General features: G+C 37.5%; 1 protein-coding gene across 1 annotated transcript; it reads right to left on the reverse strand.

Annotated features, from left to right (window-relative positions):
* Nucleotides 1-1,063: 1,063 nt before the first annotated feature.
* crebrf (creb3 regulatory factor) lies at nt 1,064-25,932 on the reverse strand. The gene is made up of 9 exons (XM_051093359.1): nt 25,797-25,932; nt 14,186-14,415; nt 13,972-14,097; nt 10,507-11,695; nt 7,832-8,026; nt 7,531-7,720; nt 7,228-7,301; nt 6,912-7,034; nt 1,064-5,257 (listed from the first exon to the last, which is right to left on the reverse strand). Exons 2-9 carry the CDS (start codon nt 14,192-14,194, stop codon nt 5,139-5,141), a joined length of 2,025 nt encoding a protein of 674 aa, XP_050949316.1. The 5' UTR covers nt 14,195-14,415; nt 25,797-25,932; the 3' UTR covers nt 1,064-5,138.
* Nucleotides 25,933-26,361: the final 429 nt, after the last annotated feature.

Consider the following 26,361-nt stretch of genomic DNA (forward strand, 5'->3'; position numbering starts at 1 on the left):
TAAAACCAAGTGCAATGTGGGTCTTTTCAGCTCGGAAAGCCAGTGGAGGCGATTTTACATCAAAGTATCAGAGTTTCTTTTCTCCACTTGTGCTCATTGGTTCGAATAAAGACAGCGAGACTGTTCTTCTCCTCCATGAATATCAATTTAGCAAGGTCAGCATGCACGATAGTCATGCCTGTATATGCAAACACATCCATGGTTTCGAATATCATATCTAAAGGGATCGAGTGTAGCATACAGATTTGTTAATGGAACATTTATACAAGCAGCTGGAGTCATGATATGTAGGAATGCACGTTCGAGCACTATCATCTAAAAGCGTGAAGGTCTTTCTTGCTTTCCAAACGATTACACAAGATACAGAGTAACAAAATGCACAAAATGGTAAAATGATTCATCAAGGTCCATTAAACAACAGCACAAAGGAAAGCGAACAACAACAACAAAAAAAAATCATAATAAAACAACCAAAACTACAACATTCAATAGGTTAAATACATTGGAAAGAGCATGTTTATTTAGCAACAATAAGACAGGCCGCCTTCCGTGAAATGCTCATCAAAAAGACTTCTCGGCTTAGTCACCATGTTGTTTACCATTTTACAACACTCATCGATCAGACACAGTTGTTTAAAAAAAAAAATACAAGTGCTGTAAACTAACAACATCCTGTCTTTCTACAGAGTAAAACCTGCATAGTGCACCAATAAGAGTCTTCTTTCTTGTATATAGCAAACACATATCTACACAAACCATTGAAAAGGAAAGGTGTAAATGCTTGTTTGAATGCTCTTGAGTATATACTGTAGCCATTTTAGAATCGAACTTAATCCGCGGTTTATAAAGATAGTGGCATAAGATCCGTCTCTCGATAAATAATTCTAGTTTACAATATAAAAGTCATTGCTCCTAGCTTGAATGTAACAGGGAATGATCTTTGATTCTCTACACAATTTTACAACATGATTTAGCAGCTTTGCGTCCAAAATTATTGAATCATCAACAATATGCAGACAATAAAAACAATCAATCAAAGACTGGATGTATAGCTAGCTTACTCTTTTTCAGGATACATTAGCATGGGTGATTTCAAAATAAAAACAAGCAAACTAAAAGACCACGCAAATTGTATAAGCTACATTATTTCCCTTTGAAAAAGTAATATGATGCTAAATAACTGCAAAATATATTAAATGCTGTATAAATAACGAATTATATTGACTTTTTGTGAACTGGTATTACTATTTTTTGTTTTTGATGCATATATCTGTTTTCGAAGGCAAAAATTATTTCCCTAAGATTATAAAAGAACTAATTGGTATGTGACAGCCCATTATGAATGTTAATATTAAAAAACAAACAAACAAAAAAAAAAACACTATGAAGCAAAACAAACACACATATACATGTGTGCGTGTGTATATATGCGTATGTGTTTTTTTAAATATCGTTCTTTATATAAAACATGATCGGAAAGAAAGAAAGAAAGAAAGATAAAATACTGGCTTTAAATAGCAACCTTTTCCTTAACTGTTTGAATGCCACAGAGTCCCCTGGTTAAAACACTAAACTGCACAGCTCACAACATCATGTTGAATGCGAGAGCTTGCGACAGCACACTACGATGACTACCAGACGCTCTCAAAACAGCAGGCCGTCGACAGAAGGACAACATGCATTTCCATCTCCGTATGCTCATTGTCACTTGCCATCAAGCTTATTTTACAGAACAATCATTATTTGGAGCTAATGCCACTTTTGAGAAGTTTTGAGCTGTGGGTGGCACAAGAAAGGCCGGTTTTTGCCGCCAAATGGCTTTGCTGTCTTTTGAAAATTAATGGGTTCTTAAAGAGGAAAAAAAAAAAGCAAAATAAAAACTTCGTCCAATTGATTCCCCATGGCAAATGGAACTGCCTTACAGTACAGCGATATATATATTTATATATTAATTTTTTTTTTTTGAGCTACTTTCTCGAAGAGCTCAGATTTCCCCCTGTAAGTAAAAAATTAAATCCACGACAACAATACCTATCTCTGGCCAGAGAGAATGTCAACACTGTACATCGACCTGAAGAAAAATCCAAAGCAGAATTTGTATTTTTCCATAGGAAATGTCTACTGAAGGCAAATGAAGATTGTGACATCAGAGTCCTCACTACTCAATGAGACGCATACGAATGTCTGTCTCCGCTCAAGACCTCTCTGTCACACTGCCCTGGTCAAGATGGCAAAAGTCAAGTACACGCCGCAGCATTCAAACGAGGTCGGTTTAGCAGCAAATGGGAGGGGGAAAGCTTATTTTTTTTTGTTTTTTTTATCTTTTTGTCTAGACAAAGTGCTTTTGCTTTCTTACATGTAATATAGAACTTACTATACATTTCTAGATATATAATATACTGTATATATTTTCCACATTTAGAATGAATCTAAATTCATGTCTATGTACAAAAAAAGGAAAAAATAAAGAGGTTACAACACATAATGGACGGTATATAGAATCTTTACTATGCTACCAAAAGCAAATAAAGAAAAATAGCTTTACAAAACTCTTAGTTTAGATTTTAAAGGAAAAAATATTCTCCCTTCTTTGATCAAGATGATATTTGAGAAACAACCTTCTCTACAAGCTTCAGCATCAAGAATAAAGTCACTTTTAAAAGGCCTTTAGCAAAACTATTAACAATTCCACCCGGAAGTTTTTTTCAGAGCGAACAAATTTGCAGCAGATTGTGGTGGCAGGAAAAATCTCACAAAAACGGTTTGGGTCGATTCAAATAATTTCATAATAGTCCTAATTTTAGGACAGTTTTTATTATCCATTTCAGTTCTTCAGTGTATCAAATGTTTATTTTTATGCCACTTAGAATTGTTTGAATTTCTGTATTGAGAATTTGGGTGTAAAGTGTGCTTAATTTTGTTTTTCTTAATGATTTGTTTATGCAATTTCAATACTGGGGTTTAAACAACCTGGACTTTTTACTGTGAGATTCAGCCGGTGAAGTATATATAAGCTATATATATATATAAGATTGTTTTACACACAATTTTAAATCAGGATTTTCTATCTTTAAATAAACAATTTGCAAAGGATCATCTGATTTCCCTTAGCAAGATAAGTGCTTTCGAAAACATTTCAGAATTTTTCCGCAAGAAATCTGTGGGTAGCGCAAAAAGGAAATATAAAGGCAATCTCTACAAAAATATACGCAATTCAATTTTTCGTTCAATATTTCAACAAGAAGACAAGCATAGAAATGTTTCATGCCGAGTAACATATCATTTCAGAAGGTGGCGTCTTAACGTGTGCACGGATGAATGCATATTCAAACTTATATAAACGTATCATTTTTGTATATGCACTCTCCTCTACAACTATAGGGAAAAAAAAAAGGAAAAAAAAAAAGAAGTAAACCTTTTGGTTTGGTGTTAATATCTTCTACGGGCAAAATAGAAGCATCTCCATTAACTTTATAGCTCATCTTTTAAATACGCAACGAAACTTCGGCGGAGGAAAACCGAATGGTGGTACGAATGAGAACAAAAAGAACAGTACAAAATTCGACGAGGATGCAAATGAACGCTTCTTTCTGCAGAGAATTGGACCCAAGCAAATTTCACAGTTCATTAGAAATCCCTGACCCTACCATTTTTCCTACATTCAATACGGTGTCAGGTAAGCTGTGCAAAACCTTACTTAGACAGGCTAGTTGCCATTTTAAGTTGCATGTGTCTTTGGTACAAAAAACAAAACAATCAAAATATAGTGTGCAAATATCATTTCTTGTTTTTTTTATATATATATATATGTGAATATTTCTTATATTACGACACCGCCCACCCCCCATCCCCTCTTAAACGAAGTACCGAAAAAAGTACGTTTGCCAGAGCCATCTTATGATACAAAGCACAGACTCTGTGGCATATATCTATATTTTCCATGTTCCTATGTACATTCAGAGTATCTTTAAAGAGCTGAAATACATTACAAACCTCCTCCCGACTGACTCCACTTCTTGCTTTCTGCAAAATGGTCCATTTGCGCTCTCTACCGAGTTGTATTTTTCCTCAACTCCACGATTACAAGGCACAATGAATCTTACTTGTATAAAATACAAATATAAACAAAACCCGATCTGGGAATCAGCTTTTTAAGCCCCGTTCGCTGAGAATTTGCAAAACAACATCAAAGGTGATTTGACGTGAGGGCACTTCAACCAAAGTGTAGAAAGGAAAAGATTTCACCAGTGGATAATAATCAACTTGCCTATTTACAATAAGGGATTTAACTGACCATCTGCTCAAGTCAAAGAAAGGAGAAGAAAAAAACAACACACACACACACACTCTCTCTCTCTCTTTCCAACCTGAGACGATCGCAACTCTATGGAAAAGGGCTTTTGAGGCCTGTTTCCTCACTTGCTACTCTCTTGAAACATCCCTGTTGTACATATATACACCGAACATCAGTAACTTTGCGTTCTTTTGCCTTGTCGTAGTTGGTGTATCTCAATTGATCGTCGAAAAAAATACTTCGAACAGGAATCCCCGCTGGGCGCTTATGCCCTCAGTCGAGAGGCCTAACCAGGGTAAAATCGTACATGCCGTGTTCAAAAACTCGGAAAGTCTGCATTTACACCTTTTTGACGGCTAAATCAAAGGATCTAATGCCTTCGCAGTTTTTCTGCAGAGTGCGCCTCTGCTTTCCAAAACTCTTAATGGGCATTTGACAGATTTAGCTGGACGCAAGAGGAAAATGGCTACAGCAAGAACTGGTGCTCATTGTTTAGCTTTTTTCTCTCTCTTTTTCTCATTTGTTGGAGGTATCTCGTATATTGGCTTTTAATGTTTGCGACATGGCGGCCTGTTGATCGATACCAGCCACATGCACACATGGTAGGAAACAGACTACTGAGTGCAAAGGTTAACTACGAGTTTCATTTCCATTGGTGCGCACGAGGTGAATATATACATACGTATGCACGGACAAGCGGGTATCGTATGCATGTATTCACTTTAAACGTGAGGATGCGTCTCCAAGTGAAATGGGCATGCAGAGTGTTGGGCCGTTACAGTGTGGGACAAGAATGGCGCGGATGGCTTCGGGTGTGCTCCCAGGTGATGGTCGGCGGGACTCTTTACACCTTCGAGGTGGGCACACGCAACCCCACCAGCCCTCCGGTGGGATCTCCTTTCCCAGTGTTCTCCAGGATCTGATTCACAAAGTCTGAAGTCTGGCCGGCCACTGGTGGCTGCACTGTGTGGACAAAAGAAAAGGTATTAATGAAACTAATGAAACATAAGTGATATGATAAAACTGCAAAAATGTTGCCACAATGGTCATGTGTATGTTTTCAGACCAGGAACTAAGACTAAACAGAGCAGCCTACCTTGATCTTAAAGGAATACGACACCAGTCAAAAGTTTTTGAACAGTAGAATTTTTTTATGTCCAATGTACATGATTAAAAGCACAGCAAAAACAGTAACGTTTTGAAATATTTTTACTATTTTAAATAACGGTTTACTATTGGAAGATATTTTAGAATGCAATTTATTCCAGTTATCAAAGCTACATTTTCAGCATCATTACTCTAGTCTTCTGTGATCCTCTAGAAATCAATCTAATATGCTGATTTGCTGTTCAATTTTTCTGTTCAAATAAACAATACTTTTGTTTAGCAAAGATGCTTGATTATAAAGACATTTATAATGTTACAAATGATTTCTATTTCAGAAAAATGCTGTTCTTCTGAACTTTCTATTCACCAAAGAAACCTAAAAAAATCTACTCAGCTGTTTTTTAACATACTACTACTACTAAGAAATGATTTTTTTGTTTGTTTGTTTTTAACAGCAAATCAGAATATTAGAATGATTTCTTAAAGATCATGTGACTGGAGTAATGATGCTAAAAATTCAGCTTTGAAATCACAGGAATAAATTACACGTTAAAATATATTTAAATAGAAAACAGCTATTTTAAATAGTAAAAATATTTCCCAAAATTGTACTGTTTTTGCTGTACTTTGGATCATATAAATGCTAAAAATCTTACTGTTCAAAAACTTTTGACAGGTAGTGTAGTTCATTAAAATTTAAAATTTGCACATAAATATTGTGGCAAACCAGCACGGCCAGAAATGCTGAAGGCCACACTTTTCTATATAGCCAATGTGATCAGAAATCTGGACTGTCACGTTTCAAAATGACAAAAATCACTTTTGTATTTCTTGTGTTTCATGAAAACGTTTGGTAGGTATGGAAGGCAAAATGTGGGTGAGTAAATGACAGAATTTTCATTTTGGATTCACTAACCCTTTAAATGTCTTTAATTTAAAGGTCTATACGATTTCAAAAATTAAGTAACTGGACAGACAAGATAACCATTTCTAAAAAAAAAAATTACAGACACTACCAAAGTGTTTTAATACAGTTTTGTTGTTAGTTACATGCTGTTCACTTCCCAGCGCTAGGAAACTATGCTGAGATCATGAGCTTACAACATGGTGAAAACATATTCCAAAATATTCATGTTCGTTTAAAGCTGCTTTTGTAACTTATATAAGAGTCGGATGAGGTCATGTCATGTGATGATTGTGATATGTTAACAAAAATTTCTTCACAAAATACAACAGAGGTCACAGCACGGAGCGAAGCAGTGTGAAGGCTCTTAAAATTCTTGACGACACAAGGATAGCAGCTGTTGGAGAAGATGCAGCTTGATCATGCTTGTAAAATGCAGATTTCTTGCAACTCAGCTTGTAAGATATATCGAGATGTTAGTAGTGTGCTCGAGGAGAAACTTGAAGACAGCTTGTACGAGATCACACGTATTTTGCATTCGCAATGTTAATGCTAAAAGCACTTTTACAGGTGTTAATATTAATGCAACGTAGCACATTTTCTTACCTAAGGTATCCTCAATGAGTTTATCCAGCTTGTCCGTCATGCTTGTTCCTTTGTCATGCGAGATATCCTGAACTCTGCTGACTATCTCTTCTTTGATTGCATTGATAACGAACAGCAAACGATCTGAAAAAGATAATCAGATAATCATATTTGTCTCATTCTTGACATACCTGGCTCATTTACTCGGTTTAGAGTATGCACCAAAAATCAAAAAAAGGTAAGCAAAGTGGTTACACTCAATCTGGTGAAGACATTCTGCAATAAACAATCTGAAATGCTTCCTTTAATATATAATTTCCACGTCTAAACAACGTACCATATTCAGTTCCAAGGCCCCACAACTTGACTTTGTTGGCTTCATACTGAGCTTTCTTTTTCAGCCTGCAGGCCCTAAGGAAGAAAAAAACACAAAAAGAAGAGTATTTCACTAAAAAAGTCATTTGGTGCACTGTATTTCAACATTTTAAATCACTAACAGCACACAATGTAGTTTAACCAGTCTATCTATAGTGGTACTGCTTCATAGGATTTTAAGTTTAAGGGAAAACATTAGGATGTGAGCTTTAAGAAATAAAAGCAGTAGTAGTTTAGGAATAACATGATCTTGCTATGGCTTTACCTGGATGCAAGCTTGTTTTTCTCCTTCCGAGATCGAGGCCGAGCGGTTAGTGGTAACTCGCTAACCGGCGTCAGGTCACTGATAACTTTATTGAGTTTCCGGAGTTCATTGCCAATCTGAAGAAGTTTTCGAGGGTTTGGAGTAAGATCTTCCACATCCGTCCGCCGCGACTTCTTCAGCGTGTATTTTCCTAAACAATTCAGACAAACACTAGCGTTAACTACATCAGGCTTAAAGGAAATTTACAGCTGATGTGCTGTAATTATAATTTATAACATAAGATGGACAGTGAATGTCTCACCATGGTGTAGTCCATTCTTTTGGTACATGTTGCTGGGAAGTGTGTCTCTGTCCCATTCGGAGGGTTTCAGCATGCGCTCCTGTTTGGATGGGATGAGCTGCTCGCTATACTCCCAAAAGTATCTACGCTTTCCCCTCTTCCTGGAAATTCCAGCTGTCAGGCCTTTGACATCATCAACCATATCAGTGTCACATCCTGTTTGAAAGATAGGATGGTAATGAGGTAAAGAGAGAAAAGAACAATTATCATTTTCTGTCCTGCATTGACATAATCACTAACCATTATAATCCTGTAAATGCACATTATATTTCTTAATTCAACCATAACAAGTCACAAGGGCTCGTTCAAGATACTAGCAGCTTCATAGTTTCAAATTAAAAAAGTGCACAGAGGTTTCACTGGGGATGCATATAATATTAAATACGAGTGCTAATACTTCTCTTTTGGTATTTGCTGTTATGTATGACAGATTTTTTTTTTTTTTTTTTCACAGTCCAGTGTGACTAGTAATTATTATTTTCATCACATATTAACTTATACAGCAAATACAGTAGACTACAGAAGCATAACGCAATAGACACAATTACAATGTTTACAACCAAACTTTTGCAACACTTCCTTTAGACCAACATGGGAAAAAAAAGCTTTTTCATTTCAGGCTTCCTTTAAGCTGGCTAGCTAACAAAACACTGCAAGTTTAAAAAAAAAAAAAAAAAAAGTCCTGTGAGTGGCATTTCCAATTCTTGTTTTTGACAGGTGGAAATTTGGGTCTCTTCAGTTACAGGATGGGTGGAGGAGGACACACTTTGAGTTTGACACAAATTATCATACTTCAAAGATCCCTATCTAAACATTTTCTGTCATCTAAGCTGGCGTCACTAGGTCTGCACTATTTAACATATCCAAACCTGAAATTTCAAACTGCTGCAATTAATCATATGCACTGGATAAAAGTTTCATAAAAGTAAAATATGCATACTGCAATTGATTAAATAAATAAATACACGTTTACTAGGCTATCTAAATGGGGACATTGCATAGGCATCAAATATTGTAAACGGAAACTCAAACATGCGTATGACGCATGAGAACCAATCAGGGTTATTGAACTAGAAAGAAGTACGGCTAAAATTCTGTTCACCATATTTGATGTGCTTTATGTATGTGAGGTGATCAATGTTTATATGTGACCATGGACCACAAAACCAGTGATAAGTAGCACGGATATATTTGTATATATTTGTAGCAATAGCCAACAATACATTGTAAGGGTCAAAATGACCGATTTTTCTTTTATGCCAAAAATCATTAGGATATTAAGTAAAGATCATGTTCCATGAAGATATTTTGTAAAGGTCACATATGTGAATGAAAACCTAAATCAAATATCCTGTCACTTTAAAAGATTTGGATTAAACCACACTATCCATATGGATTACCTTCGCAATGTGTTTCTAAAATATAAAAAAAAAAATTGTCCCTTTTAATGGAAGAACAGAAATCTCTGAGGTTTAATTAAAATATCTTAATGAAATGAATTATAGTCATGACCCAGGACCACGAAACCAGTCATATGGGTCAATTTTTTAAAATTTAGATTTATACATAAGCTTTCCGTTGATGTATGCTTTGTTAAGATAGGAGACTATTTGTTCGACATACAACTATTTGAAAATCTGGAATCTAAGGGGTGCAAAAAAAAATCAAAATATTGAGAAAATCGCCTTTAAAGTTGATCAAATGAAGTTCTTAGCAATGCATATTATTAATTAAAAATTAAGTTTTGATACATTTGCAGTAGGAAACTTACGAAATATTTTCATGGAACATGATCTTTACTTAATATCCTAAAGATTTTTGGCATGAAAGAAAAATTGATCATTTTGACCCATATTGTTGGCTACTGCTACAAACATACCCATGCTACTTAAAACTGGTTTTGTGGTCCAGGGTATGGTTTATGGTTCTGGAACAACATAAGGGTGAACAATTAATGACAGAATTTTTATTCCTGGATGACCTATCACTTTAAACGGAAGAATGCAGGTAACCAACCAGCTTTTGGTCCCCATTGACTTCCATAGAATAGTTATGGAAGTCACTGAGGACCAGCACATTCTTCAAAAATCTTAACAGAAGATAGAAACGCATACAGGTTTGGAACAACTGAGGGTGAGCACATGGCAGAAATTTCATTTTTTGATGAACTACGCCTTTAAGTGCACACACACACACAATTCCAAAATGTATTTGTTCTGGGTGGCATCACAATAATTTATTGCATATTATATAATTTTTATGTGTAGCGAAGTATTGGGTAAGATCATCTGTTACTTTCACTTCCCTTGGGTTATCTGCACACAACTTTACAATACACTTTCCAAGTAGTAAAGTCCTAAAATGAACTGAATTTCCCAATGCTACTCGAGAGCAATGACATTCTAGGAAAATTAACACTATACTCTCTCTTCCTGTTCACTCAGTTGTAAGACTATTCGTGCTAAATGTACTGTGCACTCGCTTGGTGGCACTGAATTTTGTACCTCCAAAAGTCTGATGCTTTGTGTTTCGAACATAGAGCACAGCATGTATTGATCGCAGTATCATTATCAATGCATCCCTAGTGTTTATGCATTTAGCTACAACAGCATTAAGAAAAACATGTAATATCTCACCTGGCTCTGAGAATGCATCACTAACGTAGTCGTCTTTGTCGCCCTCATAGTCCTCATCTTCCTCTTCCTCCTCCTCTTCGTTCTCTGAGAGCTCATGTTCACTGCCAAACCCTTCATCATGATCTTCATCATCTAGATCCAATCCCTCTGCCTCCTCCTCTTCTTCCTCTTCCTCGCCTTCTTCCTCCTCCTCTTCCTCTTCTTCCATGTCAGTACTCGCCTTCGCCGCCAGCCTGGCCCTGGTTAAGAATAACGAGTAGTTGTGCTCTTCCTCTTTCTTTTTGTCTGCGGCAGAAGCGTCGGCTCCAAGGGCACTCACGGTGAGCAAGGTTTCACTGCCGGCGGCTACGGGGAAGTGGAGCTTGTGTTGCACCGTCCTCAGGGTCCCTATTTCTGGACCGGGACTGCTCGGTACCTCTCGTTTAGGAGTCTCCACTCTCTTTTCGCAGCTGATGGAGGATGCTGTGTTAGCAGCGACGACGGCTGGGTCCTCGCTGACCTGCGAGGCTGACGACTCGTGCTCCTGGATAAGAGGTGAGGCAGAAATGCTTAACTGCGCAGAGCACTCTACTGAAGGCTTGCGTGGTACGCTGATGCGTACCTTGGCTTTGCGAACGTAATCCATGTTGTCCAGAAGTGCAGGTGAGGCTTTGCTAGGGCCCTGAAACTGGGCCTTGGCCATTGTGTCAGTGCTGGAGGGAACAGGCCAGGTAGCTTTCTGCGATCCCTCGGCAAAGTCCGGCAGAGGGTTGCGACTCGACGAGGCGCCGGTTGCAGAGTTGCTGAGTTTGTTGGTCTTCTTGGCCATGGTAGGAGGTGGAAACAAAAGCTGCTTTTGACCCACTAGCAAGTCCGGATGGTAAAGAGTGTCACAAACTGGCTGCGAGTCCTCACTGTTGAGTTGGGCCAAGGTGGGTGTCCGACCTATCACCTCTTCATCCTGGTAAGGGCTGGAAAAGTCATCAAGGCCCAAGAAATCAACTTCCTTGGTGCCCCAGATATCGCAACTGGTGAGGCGAGTGTACTTTGTCAAGTCCTCCCAGTATGTGTCCCACTGCTCAAAGTTTGAGCTGTAGGCAGGGTCGTTGTCTACTAGCTCAGGTAAATGATCCATGCTGTCCAAGTCTTTGCAGTCACCGCCTGCGAAAATATCTCCTCTAGGGCTCTGGCGACAAGTCATGTCCCGATCCTGCAAAAATTCAAAAATGTAAATCAACTTTGTATAGCAGACTAAAGAAACTGGGGGGTTTTCACCGTTGAAATAAAGGTTAGTTCACCCAAATATGAAAATTCTGTTATTACCCGTAAGACCTTCTTTCATCTTCAGAAGAAAATTAAGATATTTTTAATGAAATTCGAGAGCTTTCTGACCCTGCATAGACAGAACTGCAACTACCATGTTCAAGGCCCAGAAAGGTAGTAAGGACAACGATAAAATAGTCCATGTTACATCAGTGGTTCAATCATAATGTTAGGAAGCTATAAAGTCATGGTACTTTCCTGAAGATGCGGCAAAGACTGACATGGATGAGAATAAATTGTTGAATAAAGTCATCAAAAATATCTTAATCTGTGTTTTGAAGATGAAAGAAGGTCTTACGGTTTTGGAACGGCACGAGGGTGAGTAATTGATGGAATTTTCATTTTTGGGTGAACTAACTCTTTAAAGTGCCCCTACTATGGATTTTTGAAATTTACCTTTTATTACTAACACAGCTCTAAGTAAATGAATACATCCTGCAAAGTTTTAAATCTAAAAGTGCACCGTGTATAAAGTTTTTGTCTCTCAAAAGAAAGAGTCGATTCTGAGACATTTAAACGAGTCATTTTTAATATACATTAGCATATTGCCCGCCACTTGCTACGTGCACAGCACCTCCCCCCCCCCCCGAACACCGTAGCGGATTCGTGTAGATAGCATCTTGTCGAGCAGACACTGTGCTCTGCACTGTGAGGGTAAATCCATTTGGGTACAGTTAGGGTATGTCGAAAAACTTTTATTTTTTTTTTTAAGAAAATAACAGATTGATTCGCTAGATTAGATAAGACCCTTACTCCACAGCTGGGATCATTTAGAGTCCTTTGAAGCTGCATTGAAACTGCATTTTTAACCTTCAATCTGTTGAAGTCCACTATATGGGGAAAAATCCTGGAATGTTTTCCTAAAAAACCTTAAATTCTTTGCACCTGAAGAAAGAAAGACATAAATATCTTGGATGACATGAGGATGAGTAAATTATCAGGAAATTTTTATTTTAATAGTGGAGTAATCCTTTGAAAATTGTTGCTCTGATGTACTGTGTAGCATGCAAAATACGTATTTAGTTGTGCGTTGCGTTCGCTCCATGCAGCTCATAGGTCTCTGGTTAACCGGCTAATAGCAATATCTGTTCGCTCACAATTGTCTAGAAATGTGTTGATGAATAGTGAATGTTTGTCATTGTTATTACTTGGAGTTATGATAAAGAATAGAGCAATACGTTGGTGTACAAACTTCAGTGCTCCATCAAAAAGTTTCTGCATTGGGCTAATACATATACCATGGCTGTTTGGGTGTTTACTAGTAATGGTGATGGCATTCCGTTTCCAACATGCGCTGCACGCAATAGACCGATCACAACAGACTGTGTCATCAAACCAATCACCGCAAATTAGCGTCACACAAAGGAGGGGTTTGCAGTCGTTAAGCAAATAAGGTAAAAGTAAATAAAAGTGTTTTTTGGCCTTGCATGCTTGTCAACTTGTTGGGGACTCCCAAAACCAAAATATGAACCTTTCATAATCCATAATAGGGGCACTTTAATAACCCCTGTGTCGTTAACATGACCCTGCGTAATCTTGTTTCATGTTTTACACTGTCTAGACTTTACCTTGGGTTGTAATTAATTCAGGGCTGTTAGGTTTCAAGATTTCACACTGCTCTTTTGTAAGCCCTGTGTTAACACATTGTTTGCATATTTGCAAGGTTAGTAACTTTTACTGGACAAGACCAGTATACAATCTGGTTTAAAGACTCCATTTGTGGAAACGTTGCCGCTACTACTTAAGAAACACTATGCAAAAATAATACTGTCAGTTTGTCACTCTATACATAACACTGTGTAATCACTGTATAAAGGCACCTATAGGGGGCCTCAGCAAATGTCCAAGTGGGCCCCAAGATGACTTCTAGACCTGGAAAAATCATGCAATTTAATAACATTTTAAAACACCATGGGTAGATGAAGAACGTACATTTTTCTAGTTATGCTAAGCTCTAAAATATTTTATTAGGCAGAAACTGTGAGTAAAATCAATGAAGTCACATTTCATTCCCTTAGTGAAATTTTGCTACAATTTTAACTGAAACAAAGAAAAAAAATAGCACAATGCCAAACTATCTTGTTTTTCCATGTGCGTAGGTTGTGTAGTGTAAAAAAGCCTCTAGGTATGAATAAAAGAGTAATACTGTAGGTATGAACTCACCAGTTCATACATGAAATCTGGGTCAGAACTGTTAGCCAACAGGTCTGTGCTGGTTAGCGCCTGGTCAGTAAAAGAGCAGTTTTGAAAGGCATCCCCAAAGGGAGGGTCCATTCCGCTAATGCTGGGCTGTAAGATGAAAGCAAGAGAAGCATACCATGACACCCATTTCAAAATACCTCACCGGGCACCCAAGATTGAACAACAGGGCTCATACCTGAGGCATTGCAGAGCACAGATCTTCAGTTCCTTGACGGAAACTGTTCTGCCACCTCCCCTGTCTCAGTCGCCCTATCTTTTCGTCAATCTCTGGAGGAAATTTGATTTTAAGCGTAAAAAGAAAAAAAAAAAAAAAAGTTCTTGTTTTTTTTTTTGTTTTTTTTTAATATGGAGGCTTCAGCGGCACATTTAAGTATGCCTGAGTTGTCCTCCTCACTTGACTGTTGTCTGTGGAAAGAAAACAGAACGGGAGAGAGGTTAGCTAGCACAGACGTTACAATAACACACATTATCTGCACAAACATCGGCGTACAAAACAGGACACTCGGCCTGCGCAGTCTGGTAAAGCGAGTCTATAAACAAAATGTCACTTACAAGCTGCGAACTGGCACAGACTATGAAACACTGAGAGGAAACAGCTGTCAAAAACAACTGTGTGCTGATCTTAATACAGGTTCGCCTCATAGACATCAGTGCTTTTTTTGCATCTGCAACCATCTGCAGAAACACTGGGGTTTAGGTCCAGCTATGGTCGAAAAAGTTAGGGAGGTTGCCTGAGATCCATGGGAGCCCTAAATCGTGTCAGATTGTTGGGCGGCAATAGAGCAGGAGCATCGAACACTAGGGCTATTTTTAAAACGACATCGCCGGAGCCCTTTCCCCTCGACAGACAGACAGCCATAGGCGGCGAGAGCCGAAACGCTGGACACTCTTTGCATAACAAATCAACTGAAATACGCCGGAGCATGTGAGGCTTGTGCTGGACAGCTTCAGCGCTGAGCAAAACAATCCTGTCTCTCTTGTGCTTGATGACATCATTTCCTCCTGGTGCACCGAGCGAGTCAAATAAGCGTCTTATCACCCTTTGGCTTTGTGCACGGCAGGGTTTGCATACAGCCCACAGAACCAGAGTGAGAAAAAAAACATTTCCCTTCAGCACTCCACCATTCTACCGCTTACAGCCTACGAACCTAAACTAGATTTTTCAACGTTTCAAAGAAAATGTGAGCCGTGCAAAGCTTGTTTTGGTTGTTAGAGCGTTCTGGTTGGCGTTCAGTGCTAAGAGGCATCTATGGTGTTCTAGGTGATTTCTAAGGAGTTGCTAGGGTCTCCTCAACAAGCCACACGATCTGAACTATTTGAAACTATATGAAAATTTTCACTAGCCCGAACGGGGAGTTGAAAGCGATCTACAGCGACAAAGTGACCTGTAGTCATTCATTTTCAATGAGAGCTCCCAGTTTCCGACAACATCAGCAACAGTAACCACTGACAACAGGATGTGGGAGTTTAACTTAAATTTAACTTCATGCAAATAAACAGCGACTCATTGGAACAAATAGTACCAAATGGAGCAAAGTCTCAGCGAGATACTGAGAGTTCAATTCAAGCACTGAATCGAAAAATTGTACCGCTGTAATTTACATACAAAAGCTTTCTTTGTATTGCAAATTTGTAGCAAAAATAACTGCCCCTGCATATGAAAATGCCCACTTCCAGATTCATATGGTGCATTCATGTCAAAAAAAGATGAACTACTTTTTTTAGTGGTCATGGAGTTTGTCACTCGTTACTTAGACTTCAGATGCACCATGAGATATCTTGTTCCATGCTAAGATAGTAGGCAAAGCTGGTAGGTAACATATTTTCAACTTGATACTAATCAGGCACTGAACTGAATACTCATAAAACCCACTGTCTTAGCCAACTGAATAGAGTGCTTACAGTAAAGATGTATTTTGTAGGTCAAACCAGAAGATAACATAACCTTCTTCCCTCTACCAAAACCCAACAGGATTTTTCCATTGGCTTCTAGATTACTGCAGAAAATAAGGTCTGTGACCAACAAAAGGTTATGATTCTTGAAGCTGGAATAGACTACACAACTTTTGCCAAGATTTTTGCCCCAAATTACAATTTGGACAAGCTGACGCTAGCTGTCGAAAGCCAGAGCCAGTCTGCAATTTGAGTTTGACAGATTTCATGAAAAACTGTTACTCTTCAGATTTTAAAAGTCATGCTTTTACTGTTTTTCATGCTAATCGTCACAACTTTTATGAATTTTAAAGCCTAGGATATAAACAAACTACATCAGTCACATGACATCAATGTCGCCAACATTAAGCTTCCAACAACTTTGTAGAACTTAATAAAAAAAAAATAAAAAAAACTCCCTCTCTGAAAATTTGAGTTAGATTAGTTTGCAAGAGCACTTTTATAAACACAATGAAGTTGTAAAAGCGGACTGGTGAGTAGATGAGTCTACGGTTTAACTTTTCATTTCCCAGAATTCTGTTAGTCCCATTTAGTCTTTTTCAAGACAAGCAAACACTTAAACCACTTAAAACGCACATTTCTGAACATAAAAAAACCCCACAAAAATAGACTTTACTTTCAAACATTTACCCAAAAACTAATTCAAAATATAGCTGCTAGCAGCGATTACTGGGGTTCAAGTGCTTTAAGGCATTTAAGCATATATAACACTGTTTTGCAAGCCTATAACCAGCTAAATCAATTATTTAAAAAAAAAAAAACATTTTAAGAAAAACCATGTAATTTACCATTGAAATATTATGTTTTTTTTTAACATGTATGACTGTTATAGCTCCAGCTATGGTCCGAACTCCTTAAAACATTACATGCTTGTTTAAAAATCAGCTGTCACATGTGCTTACCAGGTTTCATGAAGTTTTCCTTTAGGCTTTATAGGATTTTGGGTAAATTTGGACAGGCCCCTTTTCTAAAGGACCCTGTTATAGCTTCCTGAAGGGTAAATTTCAACTTTTTTTTTTAAATTATTGACCTAGAGTGTCCAGAGAATTGTCCCACAGTGTTTTTTTTCCAGATACCTTGGACTAGTTCACAAAAGTAGTTTTTTTTACATCTTCTCAATCATTTAAAAAACTATTTGATAGACAGCAGTGGTTCTAGAGGCAAAGTTGTCCGGAATGAGGAGTTCTATCATATGATACAAAATCACATGTATGTACAAAAAAAAAAACTGCGCAATGTACAATCATTTACGCCCTTGAAAAATGCGATTTCATTCAAATTTCTCATACACCTTTGGGGCCGTGAGTCAAACAGGCCCAATGAGTTTCATTCCAATCAGCCTCTGTTATTCCTGTCTAATAGGTGCTCAAACTTCAATGATGCACAGTGATTTTCATGTTGATAGTACAAATGGTTGCACAGTTATAGCCATTTTTATGGTTTTTTCCTCTTCTAATGCCACCAAGTGGCCAAACTGGCCATTTTTTCCCTGTGATCTCAGACTGAGCTCTTACATAGGTGTTCTGAATTTGGCGAAGATATCCCATTCCGTTCAGGAGTTTAGGCATTTTACTAAAAGTGTCCCTGCCCCTTTCAAAGGTTTTGGTGTCCCTTGCAATAGCGAGTCGAAAGTTAATTTTTTTTTGATAATTATTAATATTCACTCTCCAGAGAATCTTTTTGCACTGTTGCACTTTTTGCACTGTTGCAAAAAAATTGGGTGATAAACCTAGGACTAGTTTGCAAAAGTAGGTTTTTCAAAAAAACCAAAACACTCGATTCTCGCGATCAAATCTGAGTTTTGTTCAAAGACATAAGATACTTGAGCCTACAACATACGGTTTAGTTATGAGCGACTTCGTACTTTCGATCGTACGTGCGAACCTTGGTGACGGTGTAAGTACTACCGTCCCTCCAAGTTTCACTTACAGTTTGGTCTTTGATCTGTTTTACTTGGAGATTGCTGATACCTGGCCATTCTAACAATTACAATAGGGTTTCAGCACTATGCGCTTGAACCCTACAAACCCTTTGATTTTGGAACCATTGCTAACTTGTTTCTAGATTTTAATGCGTCATCCCTGCAGCACTTTATAGCTTTGGGGAGGAAGAAGTATATGGGGGAAATAAAAAATCTTTGGATTTGTGTATTCCAGGAATAGGAACATAGGAGCGTAAACCTAGAGAAAGCTACACTGACCTGGCGGGCTCCAGTGACAACACTGCTGTCAGTGTGAGCAGCTATAAAAGGGATTTGCATTGAGCCCTCCTACAACATTCACCATGTGCATCAGTCAACACCATGTGCATCAACTGTTAATGGACTTCATGGCGCAATTCTGTCTGGAGGAGTGATCAGACATCCACATATGGAAACCGAAACGAGCAAGAGACACAGGCTCTCTGTATGAGCAATCCTGCCAAAATATATATCCACCTGTTGTGATAACTCATCTCAGCATGGTCGCTATAAGGAGGGCAATGTGAAGGAACGTCTTGCCAGCAGACTTACATTCACAGTACAGTATCACAGAAGAGATCAAGATTTACATGTTACTTATCAATACTAATTTTGATATGCTAGCCTACCAACGACTAACAGCAATGTGTTTGATAATGTGAAATTACAGAAGGATAGAACCAAGAGAAAGAGAGAGCAGCTGATACTGATTATTTTGTAGTAAACAAGCATTGTTCTCATGAATACAAGTCCCTGAGCGGCTAAAATGAAAGGTCTCTCAATAGGATCCGGGAGTAACAGGCTATAGATCAGAGGAAACATGATACCAGTGCTTTTCAAATGATGGTTTTGCACTGAATAACCTTGCTGGAAAATGTAATTTCAGAATGACACTTGATGAAGTATGAGGTTAGCAAGTTAATCCCAGTTTGGTTTTGCAAAGGTTTCACCTCAGAGGGTGAATATCACAAAATCAACACTGTCGATTTAGTTTTTTTTTTTTAAAACAAAAAAAAAAGATTTTTCATTACTGTAATATATATACACAATTATGCACACTATCGTTACTGAGTTTGGGATCATTAATGATTTTTAAAGAAGACTCTTATGCTCACCAAGGCAGCATTTATTTGATACAAATATAGTTAAAACAGTGCTGTTTTAAAAATATTCAGTTGTAAATATTCCAACCTGGTCTCATGACGAAAACGGACCTCTTGGAACTTTTTCGCAAGATGCAAAATGCTATGCCATGTACATATCATGATATATACAATGTGAAATGTCACCGGGTGGTGCTAAAAGAGTATTTTTTTTCCCCAGAACAGATGAACGTACATATGGTACACTTTATGTGACGTTGGATTTGTACGTGTCACCGCAGTTCTGACTTGACATCTCCATTGAGTGGCGCTATAAGTCTATTGCTCCGTGACGTTTTAAAATAATGTACCATCTGCATAAACATACCCGACAGTATGAATAAATAGCAATTGTGATGTAAAACGCAAGTGCAAGCATACCGTTTTAGCTTGTTTTTCAATCTCTCGTCTTTCAGCTTTTTCATCATGAGTCATGTTTTTCACAGGATTCGTACCCAAGGACTCCACATCCGAAGTCTAATTCCGTGCCGGCTGAGCTAATGAGCAAGCTTGTTACATCCGGAAAGCGAAACATATTTAGCTGTAACTGATAATTGATTAACTCATAACTGTGTACAAAAACGATTACAAGTACTTGCTGTTTTACTGTCTCTAGTTTTTATTTCTGTTGGAAACTGTAGTGATATGTACTTACTGGCACATATTTCGCGTCTTGCGAAAAAGTTGAGAGACCAGGTAGAAATATTCAGTGTCACATGATCATTCAGAAATCATCATCAAATATGCTGATTTGCTGCACAAGAAACATTTTTATCATCATCAATGTTAAAAAAAACTTGCTGCTTAACTGGTAGCGCATATATAATTAACAATTAGATTCATAAACAAATCTATTGAGGATAGACAAGGTTCACAAAACTGGTCTGAATGATTCATCCATGAATCAGACTGAAAACAAACACATCCAACAGGTAAGGACTAGTGTTGCATGATATACTGGTACTTAAAAAGTATTGTGATACCCTGCTTTTAAAAACAGTAAGATTCCACATTTTACTATACTCGCAGTTTACTACACACATACACGTGATGCTAGCGTGACGCGTGTTTTCAGTCTCTGCTGCCTCAATGTCAGGGTTGCCAGGTTTTCACAACAAAACCCACCTAATTGCTATTCAAAACTAGCCCAAACGCGTTTCGAGGGGGGTCCACCATTAAAAATCGGCGTTCCGGGTGATAAAATAAACGTTTTTTTGTCTGGGTTCTCCTGGTAAATTCGTATTTCAGTGGCTAAATATGATGTTATTGGGGTCACTTCAACCCGCGGACATCAAAAACAACCTGCGGCAACAGTCTTAAAGTAGCCCAATTCTGCGGGAAAATCGCGGACTTGGCAACAATATATGAGTACATGAACACATGAACATAATCTCTAGAACTGCTCTGAGAGTCACTTCATGAGCATTTTACTGTTTCTTTTGTGGAAAACTACCATCATATAATAAAGACCCTAAGGTCTTCACAGCAACCCGTCAAAATAAAAGTTTGGTGTAACGTGACAGTCAGAAATATATTAATATATTACTTAATGTAAAGATAGTACTACTACTAATAATAATAAAAAATATATTATTAAAACATTAAAACATATTTACCAGAAAAACATAATATTTACCAGATATTACCAATTTATTTACCAGAAAATTGTAAATACACAACACAGTGAATGGAAATGAATGGAAAACACAGATTCACAAACAACTGAATGAGAAAAATAATAACACGTATTTAATAGGGCCTTAAAAATGTAATTTTTGTTAAACTTTTAATAAATTTCTGTAAAGTATGCAAGTTTCATGTTTTCAATTAAATAGACATGCTTTTGAGATTACTATATCATGAAAATAATAAGATTTGGCTTTATCCTTTAAGCTAATTTGCCAATATAGCAAAGATCTCTACATACCTGTAGGCTCGGTAGTTGTTCACCATAATTTTAAAGGGGGGATTAAATGCTTTGTTTTAATAGATAAAATGACTATGATCTCCATTTGGATCATCTATTATTATATTACCTTTCCTGTTGTTCTATTTTTCTTTCGTAATATCGATTCAGTAGTAGTATCGTGATATTTTAGTCAGGTATTGCATCGAAGTCAAAATGTTGGTATTGTGACAACACTAGTAAGGACCCAGGTTAAGTGCTCACTATCCATATTCCAAGAGCTCAACAACCAATCTAAGAACATCTGGAGTAAAGCAAAGATTTGGTTGACGAGTTGAAAAGGAAGTTACTTTCAGCCATTAAAACTTAAAACGTATACTCTCTCAGATCACATTCACTGGCAGCTACTTGTTAGCACTAATTATTATGCACTTTCTATTCTGAATGTCCACTTATTTTTTCATACAACACTTACTTTTATGAACGATTGTCAATGCTGCCTAAACTGACTTCCCCAAGTCTGCAGATATATCCAGCAATTTAATCTGTATGACACAAATCAAACCAAAACCAAAACCAAAATTAACCTCAGATATTATAAAACACACCTGTAAAGAAAACCATGATGGATCACATATAAGCCTGTGGATGTACTTGTAGTATCTCTTGATTTCAAATTCAGTCCTTTGGACTAATTGCAACTAAGCATCTTGACATACTTCTGATTTAAAATAATATAGGTCACTTGTTTCTGGTCAAGTGTGTTTACAATCTACCGTAGTCGCCTAGTTCCTGAAAAGCCAAACACAGTGGCTCGGAAACATAGGCTTCAAACAAAGCATAGGACACATCACTGTGGGTCAAAGGACACTAGTAAAGAGTTTATTACCTGTCCAGTGCACCTTGAGTGAAACAAATACACTTCAAATACAGCAATGCTCCACCGTGTGAATATCAAAAATGTCATTGCAATAAAACTCTGAAACGTACTAGTAAAAGTCTTTATCATTAAAAAAAAATGAAAAGCTTGAGTTTGAGTCTTTGCTTTCTAAACGTCTCTTGAATTCAGTTGGTTTGATGCTCTTGGCAGCCAATCATTCACCGCACAAAAGACCTTATGGTCAGCAAAAAAACATATTTATTCTGAGTGCAAGTGAACTTGAATTTAATGTAGTCTGGTCTGTCCTTTTGTTTTCCTTGTTCAGGTCTTGTACGAAGACAAGGGCACGTCACGCAACCTGTCCATGTCGATATATGCCTAGTTTGTTATTCAAAGGTTCATTTATTTCGCTTTTCTAACCAGCTTGGAATCACTGATTGATCAAAAGATTGATTAATATACTAACAAAATTATCCCTTTATATATTTTTTATTAAATTTATGCTTTTCCATTACCTTTCCTTCAATGACAATCTACCAAAAGTTTTACTCACAAGATCGTTTATCTTTGGAAAACTAATCTTTTATCTATTAAATGTCTTTTATGACATAATAAAAGAAATCCATATGAATTGACCTATTTAATTTTATCCATGATCACTTGTATGAAGAACCAATTTAATTTGATCAATCCACATACATAAACCACATTAATTATGGTAAACAGAATCTCAAACATTCGCGCATTATGTGCAAAAACCAATGAGGTTTGTTTCTTGTGCATCATGCATGCACTTTTTCAATGCAAAATTTAGCTAAATCAAAATTTTAGATAAGTAACAATAACTCAAAGCCATAAAAAGTAGAATAACATGTAAGGAGGTGCACTGAAAGCTATTACCAGAAATGCAGTAGTTGTGAAATGTTTGAAACCACTAAAAAACAAAACCATAGAGTTCTAAATAAAATATTCATTAAATTTATTTTATCATGCCAACTATCCGCGAAATTCAAATTTTGTCGGTTAAAAGAGGGTGGATGTTCAAAAACTAAAACTAAACTTTCCCTTACTAGTTTTCTGAAGTGTGCACTTACAGGCCACTGCTCTGTTATGCACAAGCTGAGGAATCTTAAGCGTAGGCGTGCTGCGATCAAATTGGTGGCCTTTGTGCTAAAGCTACAGACACACTGTGGCTAATACACAGGAAGTATGTCAGAAGACAGTCTAGTGCTTATTACGATTCATATTTAACTTAGACTGAAGTTTAAACATGTCCCATTTAACTCTGAGGTTTGTCTGCATCTTAAAAGGACTGTCTGAGCTAATTACAAACAAGCTTGCATTTTGCAGTCCAGCCTTCAAATGCACAAACTTCAACACAAATGTCAGAGGTCTCTGCGCGCTGAGATGGCAGCAGCACTCCTTACACAAAGTCAAACGCCTGGCTCTCAATGCACTCAAGGACAACTCAAGCGCTTTGAAAAACAAGCGCAATAGTGCATATATTAAGCAAAATGCTGCTTTCTAGAGTTATTTTCTCGTTGAGTAATAAACAAGCTATGTGCACTGAATAGCTTTTCTGAGGTACATGTAACAGGCAACGGACTGCACATGGAGTTTGTTACGACTATGTTATGCGAAAAATGCTAAAATTGCTTCAGAAGACATACTGTGCATATACTGCATAAAAAGCGCAACGAGTGCAAAGCAATAGCTTGTTTTGTGTTTTGAATTTTTCCAAGTGTTTTTCTGTTCTTACAAAATAAATGTTATGAAATAGTTACGTGCAAAAGACACGCAAGAGTAAAGTAAAATACATACATTATAACGTGGGTATATAATACAGAGTGCTATGTATATATATATATATATATATATATAAAATAGTCAATAGTGGTGAAGCTCTTTTTATGTTTTTTTTATTATAATAATTACAAAATATTCTTATGTTAAGTCATTATTATATATCACTAATTTTACATTAAAGTTCAGCTCTCATGCAAAAATATCCAAACAATATGAGTGTGACTAAATGTACATTTTGAAGTAAACTAATTTCTTTATTTCACAACAGGCACCTGAGAAGTTCAAGGGTGTGTAAAACACATAATTGCTCACTTATTCAAATTAGGATGAACTTTTAGAAAATTAACAAATACAAGCTCCACTTTAGAGCTGACTGTTCTACTTTTAGAGCTTTAATATTTCATGACAAGGAAAGTCAAATCCAGCCATAATACATGTGCATCTACTATCAGAACAGGCCTGTTGTCATGATATTGCACTCAAAACGTCAGTGTTTGCTCACTTTTTTGTCTGTTCACCAGGCTTAACATGCATTTGTATTAAAAACTGCAAATATAGCAAGCTCAAAGGCTTGCAGATGTAATGCCATCCTCACTGAAGATGACCACCCCTGCAATGTTTACATGAAGACAGAATGACCTACTAAACAGTGCTCACATTTCTACACTTGAGACCTCACCGAGTAATCACACCTGCATTAAACAAATAAAATGAATGGCACTTAAACGCTTAGCGTAATTTGCGCATTATGGCCAAGATCATATTTTATTCTGACCTACTAACACTTCACAACACCATGAACTCAACATGGCCCCCTTCAAAAACAAACAGCGTCAACCTAACCCGTCGCGATTCTGCGCCAACGCCCACGTAGTGGGGCTTTCTGATTGGCTGCATGCAAATTCACAACCCGCCTCTGCAGGCAAACGATTGCACGTTCTCGATGTCAATCAAGCGCAATTACGCATAAACACCCCGCCTCCCAGCGCTAGGTTGAGCCGACGAGCAACAAACAATATTGCAGGCCTCCCTCATGTTACGTAAACAGATGGAATGCAAAACATTATCTCCTCATAAACTTTTAGTTTACACACAAACACTCAATTTTGAAGTTTTTACAACGCAGCTGGCAAACGAACATCGTTTGGCGATAAAACGGCTCGTTTAAGTGAATAACAAATTGCGTTTTAAAACATTCGAGTTTCATTTGATACACGGTCAGAACACGTTAAAATCGTTTCGGATAGTTATCCTTGTGCCAAATGCAGTCTAGACACGGCAGAGACTATCGTGTTTCCATTACACTTCGCATCGTGCTGATGGGGGGCGTGTACCCTTACAGACTTTGTGGGGTTAATTCTAGTAAGACATCGTAAAATCGTCTATGAACACAAAGGAAAAAAAGTTTGATCACCTCGACTGATATAAATATGTATCAGATCACCTTACCCTAATATATTTTTGATAAACAGATATGCACAACTTTCAAACAAGGTCTAAAATGTCACCGAATGCTGTAAATTCAAAGCTAATGTTAACGCAAGGCTTTCCAAGTTCAACCAGTGCGTTTCATAAAATCAAAGAAATCTAGCCTAATAATTTACGTACACTAAATAAAGCACAGCTCCATCAGCAAATACTGATTGTTTTCGAACAGTAACGTTTCAATCACGAAAACCTTTCCTTACTACATCTGATTTTTAGCATCAGATTATTAATAAATGACCTGGGTGTGTCAAATGGACAAGATGTCCAAAAGGTGCAGTGCTGGGGTCCAAGTAATGTTCTAGAAGTTCTCGTGTAATTGAAAGCTAACAACCTATCTACTACCCTTACTCAGCACCAATGACTGGCCAGCTAAGCAACCACAGGAAAAATATTGATCTGAAAGGACAAACGGGCACCTCGAACTGCAAAAACACACAGCGTATCGCTGTATCAGTGAGGGAAAGAGCCGAAAACAGGTTAGGGTTTAAAGAGGAACTACATCGCTGCTTTCACACTATGGCCTCCGTGTCCCTCCCCTCTGCTAGCGAAACTTAGCCAGTGAGCTAACTCCAAGAGACAATGTTTTGATCATCCTCAAACAACTATGCTCACAAACTTCACAGCGTTGTCATAGTCAAAAAGATGACTCACCTTTAAGCTACCCATATACTAGTACAAAAAATGGTTGTAATTCCAATTTTCTCCGTCTTTAGGCAAACTTAATGTCATATCTTCTCAATCCACGCCGTCTTCCTCTCTGGTTTGTTTTGTTTATCTTCTTCCTGACGGGTTCCTGGAAAGCGCGTGACTGCTTCGTCACGTGCTTTTCCACTGGCCAATCAAAGCGAGCGTTCGTTCTTGACCCAAAACAAGCTATTTAAATACCTTAGCCTGACCTGTGTGTAGTTTTTATACAATACACAGCTATAGTAAATTATATTATACATGTGCTTGTATTATGTTATATTAATATGAAGGAATTTATATATCATGATCTTAAAGGCATTTTAATAAATTAGTGTTAGCTTTGTTGTGCCATTGTATGAATGTTATTACAAAACTGACCTTTTTGACCTGGTTATGATGGAAAAGCAGCCAACATGTAGTCCATTCAGGAATGATGGAGAAGAATCTCAGGATGTAGTTCAAGTTGTTTGATTGAATGCCCAGAGTGTTTAGAGCTGGAATCTAGGTGAAGAGTGGCGTTTTTTTTTTT

This window comes from Labeo rohita, chromosome 21 (genome assembly GCF_022985175.1).
Source record: "Labeo rohita strain BAU-BD-2019 chromosome 21, IGBB_LRoh.1.0, whole genome shotgun sequence".
Classification (NCBI taxonomy): domain Eukaryota; kingdom Metazoa; phylum Chordata; class Actinopteri; order Cypriniformes; family Cyprinidae; genus Labeo; species Labeo rohita.

Excerpts from the sequence above, each read along its gene's own strand:
- crebrf (XM_051093359.1), bottom strand. Across the intron at positions 7,721-7,831 it reads AAAGAATGGACTACACCATG|GAAAATACACGCTGAAGAAG; the intron begins GTGAGACATTCA and ends TGAATTGTTTAG. Across the intron at positions 7,302-7,530 it reads AAAAACAAGCTTGCATCCAG|GGCCTGCAGGCTGAAAAAGA; the intron begins GTAAAGCCATAG and ends TTTCTTCCTTAG.